At 39.9% G+C, this 8763-nt stretch overlaps 1 protein-coding gene across 1 annotated transcript in view; it reads right to left on the bottom strand.

Annotated features, from left to right (window-relative positions):
* LOC129364131 (GTP cyclohydrolase 1-like) overlaps positions 1-8405 on the bottom strand; it is a 17684-nt gene extending 9279 nt beyond the window's left edge. The window contains exons 1-2 of the mRNA XM_055036581.1: positions 7877-8405; positions 1017-1126 (exon numbers count right to left, since the gene is read on the bottom strand). Of these exons, the coding sequence (XP_054892556.1) occupies positions 1017-1126; positions 7877-8252 (486 nt within the window). The 5' untranslated portion in view covers positions 8253-8405. The remainder of the gene's footprint in view (positions 1-1016; positions 1127-7876) is intronic.
* Between the last annotated feature and the right edge of the window lie 358 nt (positions 8406-8763).

Raw genomic sequence — 8763 nt, forward strand, 5'->3', positions numbered from 1 at the left:
CAGCAGATCCCATTGACAGCAGTGGAAAGAAAGGGATCAGCTGCAGTCGGCCATTGTTGTGAGCAGCAGGTGAAGATGGAGGGATGGAGGCAGAGCGAAGCGGAGGATGAAGGCGCTTCGTCAGGCTTTAGTGGACGGTAATGATGTGAAGGCTGAAGATAAACAGATCTCAGCTAATCTGATTGTTTCTCATGTTCTCTGCTGCTCAGACCGACGGCCTCCAGACAAACAGAGTCGGGTTAAGATTAGCATCTGCTCAGATGTTTCTGTTTGAGACAAACATTTTCTGTTCCACACTTAAAGCTCAGCTTCCATTCATGAAGCCAGAGTGATGCCTCCATGTTTTAAAGGAGAACTATTATTCTTCCAGGATAGATCTGTGGGCCACGCAGAACATGTTCATTTCACTGTTGCACAAAATCATCCATAGATGATGAGATTTATTCTCATTTCCTTTGAAAATGAGCTTCTTTTAGGTCATTTTTTAAGTCACTTTAAACCCAAATTAGCTGCTCTGGCCACCCCCCCAATGCAACGTTAAACCTCCCACGAGAAAATGGCTGCAAACAGACCAGCAATTATACAACCAACCGCACATCCTTGAAAAGTAAAAGTGGAGCCTCCTGCACAACCAACAAGAATGCACCAACTGGTTTCTGGATAGTAAAACATCAACTTGACAGTTTTCTTTTCCAGCAGCCATTGTACAGCACATAAAGCAGTAAAACCAACTGACCAAACATGCTGGAGCTCAGTGTGGGTTGCTTGGTAACAGGGTTGGGCTTATTGGGAGGTTTTTAAAACAACAATAACTTTGTAGCACAGCTGGTTTTCTAAATGAAGATCAGGGGCTTCAATCTCCACTCAGGGTTTTTCTGAACGCAGTTTGAGGCTCTGCCTGCGGGTTCTCTCCGGGTACTCCAGCTTCCTCCGACAGATCAGAAACATGGCTGCCGGGTTACTTTGTCTCTGACCCAACGGCCGCTGCTGAAAGGCAGCGGCTGTCTGTCCGCTCACCGGCCAAAGATGGGCACCAGGTGATGCTCGCACATGGAGAACATGTCGATGTCTTTGACGATCACCATCTCGTCGTGGTCTTCGTCAAAGATCGCGTCGTTCAGCACATCTGTGGACAAACAGGGAGCGAAACATCAGGGAAACAGTTAATCAGCTTCGGCTTTGATATTAGTGAAAATCAGCCCAGGTTCTGTTATTCTCTCTGACAGACATCGTGTCTAATTAAGGCTCCGTTTTCACCTTCCCGGTTTATTGCGTTTTTTTTGGTTCAATAAACAGTTTTATCTGTGCATGACGACGCAGGCGGCGCTCACTGCAGTCGCTGCTCTTTTTAATTTCCTGGCTGGATATCTGCTTGAGGCAGAGCGAACTGAAAAAGGTGAAGTCAGACAAACAGGAGACACCGACTTGTTGCTTTACTTTCAGATGCTTTTCTCTGAGCGTAAACAGCAAATAGGTCTATATTTAAATGTTTAATTATAATTAGCATATTTCCGAGTAATATATTTTAATTCCTAAACCTTATTTTATCCTGTTCCAATGAGGATTTACATGATTCAGCTAAATCTGACAGGAAGGAGCTCCAGTAGCAGTCAGTTTTACAACAATTCTGAAGATGCCTCTGACAGAAGACTGTCGGTTTGTGCTAACAGTTCAATACATGGGAAGCAGAGACAATTACATGTTCTAAACTGTTAGTAAAAACTGCTAATCCAGATCCTTTGCTTTTGCCTTTTCATTTAAAATCTGTCTTCAGAATAACTGAAAACAAAATAGAAAAATAAAAGAAATAAGAATATAACTGACTGTGTTGCTTTAGCAAAACCATTAAATACATTTATGGCTTTAGAATATCAGATAATCCTGCTCTTGTTTTTATCTTTTTGTCATTTTCTGCTGGTCAGAACTGATCAGAGCAGAAAATGATTCTAGAGTCTCAAATTACATTTGTCACTCAGTTGTGGTGAGTTACAGGCAGACTAGGTTAACAGAGCGCATTTAAATCTCTGGGTTGGTGTACGGTCTGCTACATCTCTACATTTGCTGTGACTGTAAAAATATTTCAACTGTGAAAACGAGCATAAAAATTAGCATGCTAACTCCTCAGGTTGGATTCTTTCATATTTTGCTCTTCAATTTCAAAATGACTGCAGTTTTTCAAGATGGACGACGTTTTATCAGCTTTTAAACTAAATATTGGCATAAAATGTTTCCCATTTTCTTGACTTGAATGAACTTCATGTCTTTCCTAGCTTCCATGAATGTTTTGTGTTTAGTAGTTTAATATTAGCATCTCCTTCTTGTTTTGTGTTGGTGTCTGCAAAAAAGAAGTTTAGCTCTTTAGTGTTAGCCTCATGCTGATTTTTTATGTATTTAGCAGTTCAATGCTAACTTCTGCTTATTTTATGTGCTTAGTGTAGTGTTAGCATAACTAAGGTAGTTGTTTAGCAAATTAGTGGTTGGTGTAGCTAACGTTTTGGCTAGCTGTTGGAAACGGGTTGGTCTGTTCATGGTGGGGAGCACAATGGCTGTTTAAATGACACACAAACACAGTTGAGTGAATTTAAAGAACAATTAGCTTTAGTAACAAACCATAAACTCACAATTGGACAAGACACACAATTAAGAAAATAAAATTTTACACAATAAAATACATAAAATATAAACAACAATTCTTGGCCCAATACTAAATCTCAATTTAAAATCTATTGGGTGCACCCTCTTAATGTGTACTGTAACCTTTTTAGGCAACAGATTAATTAAATTAAATCCCAATTCAGGTCTCACTCAAGATCATTCACATTAGGAGAATTTCCTAGACAGCAGTCTGTTGTAATAAATAAAAAAAGGTCTGAAAAGCAGTGTCCAAAATTTCCCGGAAACAACAACAAAAAATGTCAGTCAGTGTCTCATACATAACCGACTTTGTGCGAAGATGTGAGTGACAACTGCCTACCACACCGCAGGGTGCAGCAGGGTGCAACAGGGTTGCAGCAGGGTGCAACAGGGCTCCATACGCAAAGGACGAAATCCAATTCTCTCTAAGTCCAGGTGGGAAGGCTCGCCATCAAGGTCAATGGTGGAATCCACTTCGGGAAAGTTACATGGGGAATCCACCTCAGAAACAATCCAGAAGAAAAAAAAACCTTGATCTGTCAACAGGCAGGACTAGCAGAAATATAGGACTTTTATTAAACCGTTCTAGCTTATATCCTAAGATCATGTTTCATAATTGTTGTAAAATCCTTTTCCAAGCACAACAATAAAACATTACATTTACCCAAACTCAGCAAAGGTTTACATTTGAATAACTAAGTAGTTCAAATAAAGACTATCATTTGACAACAACAAGATAAAAAGAACAAAAACCCAAATGAAAAACACAAAATATGCTCACCAATCTTAGTGCGGCACATTCAGAACAACTATATAGTGACTCTTAGTCTGGACACAGGGCACTAGACAGTGTGAAAGGGATATTTTTCAAGTTTGAACTTCAACAATATGAATTTAATGAAATAAAAATAGATTATTATTTAGGCTTGACCTTCAGTTGAACTGAGAACAACTGCCAACCAACTGCCAGAAAGAGCCAACAGTTCCAACTGATCTTAACGGCAGAAAAACTGAAGTTCAGTTCAACTGAAGACATATATAATCTATTACAAGCACGGCGGCCATCTTGAAAAATGTCCACCAGACAAATGAAAAACAAGCTCAAGAAAATAAAAATATGTAGATTAATATTTGACACCAAACACATTTAAGCGCATTTAAATTGATCATTTAAATGCCAAAATAATTTTATTTTGTGACAACCCTGGAAGCCATCTTGAAAAATGCCCACCATCTTGAATTTTTCAGGAGATAAGGTTTTTTTTCCCCCAGAAGAAAGCCTCTGTGAACATATGCACCAAGTTAGGATCTTGTAGCCACATGAGAAAGATGAATTTTAAATTTTCTGCTCTCTATTTGTCTTTGACTCATTGCGTCTCAGTCTGGGGAAATGACGTCTGGTCTCTGATGGCTGGATAAATGAATCTGAAGTGGGCGTCAGTCAGCTTGGTGATGGAAAGGAAAGGTGTTTATCGGGTAATGGGAGCGTTGCTCTCAATCAGCCATCATCTCTGCACACAAGCAGACAAACCCAGCTGAACGGAGCAGGAACAATTACCCATTCATTCCCACTCAAACAGCCAAATGTGTCACGTTTATGTTTTTCCCTTTATGACTCAGATTTCCATCAACGGTGTAACCCAGTCGGGGAGGCGTCTGCTTGGGTCCAAATTAGTTTCAGAGAAGGGCAGCGAGTCCAAACATGCAGCCAGAAGTTTTTCTGGTGATTAAGTCACAGATTGAGTCTCGGGTCAAAGATCCTCTATATTTACAGACAGAGGACTTTAAATACGTTAAGGATCTTATTGTGAACAAGCATCTAAAAACATGTTTACTTTTCATTAATCATTCATTTTAATTAATATGAAAAACAATCATAAATAAGAGTTAAAACAGTTTTTTTTTCTTTTAGTGCGTTAGTGGAAATGAGGGAAACCACTTTTATTTACTGACGAGATAATTGCTTCATTATTTTTATTTTTGATGAATATTCTACCAAACAAAAAACTTTAAAATTAAATCAAACAAAATGCATTTTTATCGTGATAAACCAGCACAACACACACAAAAAAATCTAACTATTTTTGGTGAAGTTATAGTGCAAATATTTAAGTGCATTTGAAATAAGAAAACTTACAAGTAGCTTAAATAAGATAAGAGCCGATTTTAAATGAATAAATCCTTAATGTTGCTGAAAAAGGACTAGTTCCACCGGCTGATTATTTCGCTAATAATAGATTTGTCCAATTTTATAAGTGAAATAATGTTCCAATTATTACTTTTAAAAATAAATATTAATGAGTTAAAACAAGTTCAGATGTCTTGCTGAAAAGATTCTTGTAAGTTAGTTTGCTTGAAAAAAAGTAAAACTAAAATATTTTCACCTGAAATAAGATAAAAAAATATTTATGTTTTGCAGTGAAGGATCATAAATATAAAGAAACTTTCTTCAAAATGTCCAATAAAAATCTGAAAACTTTGTCAGGAAATGTATTAAACCCCATTCATTGGTAAAACCCATGTTTGTCAACGTATTTTTATATTTTAGCTGAATTTTCCTCTTTAGGTCCTGCAGCCGACAACAGGAGGATTTAACCTTTGACCTGCACATGCATATGAACAAACATCTGAACGCTCCAGCTAAACAACGTGACACTTTTACGTAAAAGCAATCTTTATAACCATCTCTGTGTGTTTTCAGTTGTTCTTTACCTCCCAACAAATGGAGGGGAGGCTCCAGCTGCAGCCTATCAGCAGGAAGGAGGCGCACCACCTCCGTCTCGGTGGCAGCTGACAAACGCAACCATCATTATCTGCATCACCTTCTGCCCCGTCCAAGAGCCGCTCCAGGCAAGAGGCTTTCAGGTGATATGAGACGGGAAGAATAAGAATCACCTGCTTTTCTTGCAGCGCATATTTCCACCCGACGCATTCCTTTCTTTATAGCTTCAAGCACACTACAACCCCCACCCATGACAGCAAAACTACGTCCAGATGGGGCTGTGAGGGGGCAGATCCCCAACTCCAGCCACTCCGTGGAGCGCCGAGAAGTCCTCCCAGTTGGACCCAACAACCCCGACCCGACGCCGTTACACTGCAAAAACACAAAATATCGCCACGATTTTTGGTCCAGTTCCTTGTGCAAATATCTTAGTGCAACTTGAAATCATGCAAAACAAACTTAAAGTAGCTTTTAAGCGAGACGTTTGTTTCAGGTCAAGAATTTACTAACATTGACGAAAAAGTTCTTGTAATATGGGAAACATGTTTTGTTATTTTGCCAATGGAACTAAACGTTTTCCCTTCAATATGAAATAATTTACCTGAAACAAGTTCTGATATCCTCTGAAATGTTATTTGTAAGTTAGTTTTGCCTCATTTCCACTAGAGACTGGACCAGAAAAACTTGGTAATATTTTGCTTTTGTGGTAATTAACCTGGACCATCAATGGCAATAGATAATACATCTGATCAGACAGAATATTCAAAATATAAAATATTCACTGAACTCTGATCCAGAACCGCACAGCATTCTGGGAAACGTAGGAAGAAGAAAGACTTTCACTGCATTGTTTAGAAACTCTGGTTCAAACTCTGATCCATCTTCAAACGTTGGTCTCGGTTCGGTTGAGTTCTGGTGCCAAGCAAACCGGAGACCGCTCCGAAACCAGTAAGCGGACTACAGCGCAGGGAATTCTGGGTAAATTAAGTTAAGGAAACGCACTAGCCGAGCGCTAATGGGAAAAATGTCTCATGATCTTTTTCCAAAGAAAAATGCAACAACTGCTAAAATCTGACACGGCTCCATTTCTGTTTGAAGGTTAATGTCTTCTTCAATGGTTCTTGGTGCAGCGCCCCCACAGGCGAGGAGGGGAAAAGGTTTTTCAAAAAGTTTGGTTTGTTTGAGAACCGCATGAGCTGAAATGTAACAAATGTTGCAATCAAACCTAATCTACCAGATTATCAGGTGTGAAAACAGCCCAGGAGTCTGGATCTATGGCGTCTCATTCATGCCAACATTTGTAACTCAGCCTGAGACATTTGAGTGATTAAAATCTGATATTGTTTTTCTTAAACCTTTGGGTCCAGTGGTTTGAATCGAGCTGAAAAAGGATAAAAACACACAAACAAACAGAACTAAGCATGTAATTATGGAGCCGAGGATTTAGGTTCATCTAATCTGATTAAGAACTTAGACTTTTGCACAAGTTTTGTTGTTATTTCACAAGACTTCACAGGAATTTATTGTAAAATAAGTGCATAATGCAGAGGGTTCATTTAAATCAGCCTGAACAACAGAAACTCTGGGCCGACGGGTTTCAGCAGATCAGTTTGTTTAGTGTTTTATGGCTCAGAGGCTTTTCCCCTAAATCAAACAAGTCTGAATCACTGAACCTGGAGGTCAACTGAGGTCAACTGGAGCGTTTTTGGAAGACAACGTCCATTATATTTTATTAAACTCTTACTAACTGAATTAAACCCACATCCCTGGCAGACGAAAGTAGTTTTATTTTTATTTCTTGCTTTTAAGATAACTAGAATTTAATTGGCTCTAGTCTGATCTCTGAATATTCTGTCTGAAAATACATTTAGATTTTTTAATTACAATTATAAATGAACAAAAAGTGAGATCCTAATTTACTTCATGACTCGTCATACTTTAATGGTATATTTTTTAAATATATATTTCAGATATCTTGAACTGAAGTCTCCATACAAATAAATAAATATGAGTCGGAATAAATTATGATCTCTCAAAAAAGTATTTTATCAAGTCAAAATATAATTTAATTTACTAATAAGTCTAGTCATAACGCTATTTCAGAAATCTTATGGATTGCAGGTGCAGTGAAACCGATTTATGTTAAAACGGCCTGCCATACTTCCGTATGAATCTGACGTCATTTAGAGTAGTCAAAGCGTAATTACAGATGCCTTGTATTACTAATCTGTCAAGTCATAAACCAATTTAAGATATGTGAAATCAATTATATGTCAAAACGGTCTGCCGTATAATAAATCAATTAACACCTGAAGTGCAGTGGATTTTATGTGATAACGGCCTGCCATAGAGGCGCTCTATAGGATAGAGTTCGGCTCAACTCTTTCATCAAATGGGTCAATAAGTGATCAGCAAAGACACAATGAGAAAGTATCCAGTAAATGAAGCGGGTTTTTTCAGGAGTTCAGATTTTCCACCTGTTGCTCCTCTGAGCTGCTCCGGCTGTGAAAACAAACTCACCGATAATTTTCTCCTGGTATCCCTTGGTGAAGAACTGCATGGCGGTGGCGGCCCTCCAGGGGGTCTTCAGGAGCCCCTGGCGCTGCGGGTCCTCTCCCAGCCCCCGCAGGATGGTGGTGTAGGCGGCGGCCAGCGACGGCAGGCTCATCTCGTTGTCCTCCAGGCTGCGGGTCCGCTCCTCCTTCCAGCTCTCCATCACCGAGCCGGTGGCCCGCTGGGACCCGGTGGCCCGTTGGGATCCGGGCTGGGACTCGGGCTGGGACCCGTGCTCCGCCGCCGGCCGCTTCCCCATCCCGTCAAAGTGTCCGTTGAGGACGGCGCTGTCCGCGGGGGAATCCTTCCGGTCCCCCGGGCTGAACGCTGCCTTCTGCTCCATCCCGCTTCCTGCTCCGTCAGATCCGCCGGTTCAACCAGTTTCTCTTTTCTTTGGACCAGACGCGAGTTCAGAGCCTGACGAACCGGTCCGGATCAGATCAGGACTTCAGCAGATGCGCGTTTCTGAGAAAGTGAAGCGCTCAGCTTCAGCACCGGCTTTATAAGGGCCGGATTATCCGGGGAGCGATCCTATTGGCTGCGGAGGCTGGGAGGGGGGGGCTAAAGCATCACAAACACCGAGGGTCTGAGGAAAATAAACACATTTCAGTTTCAAAAGTCAAAACTTTTCTTTGTGAAACTCACAAATTTTCATGTTTTTTCTAACAATTTTCATAACTTAAAACCAATTTGTTTTTATAGTAAATATTGGGAGATTAATCTCAAAATGTTTGTTTTTTCAAGCAAATTTTCAAACTAAAATGTAAAAAAAATTTTTTTTTTTTTTTTGCAAATTATAATTCTTTCCCAGATGCAGTTCACACCCTGACAAACTTGCCCGGTAACAGTGCTTG

The sequence above is a fragment of the Poeciliopsis prolifica genome, unplaced genomic scaffold, assembly GCF_027474105.1.
Source record: "Poeciliopsis prolifica strain line A6 unplaced genomic scaffold, Auburn_PproV2 SCAFFOLD011, whole genome shotgun sequence".
NCBI classification, from domain to species: domain Eukaryota; kingdom Metazoa; phylum Chordata; class Actinopteri; order Cyprinodontiformes; family Poeciliidae; genus Poeciliopsis; species Poeciliopsis prolifica.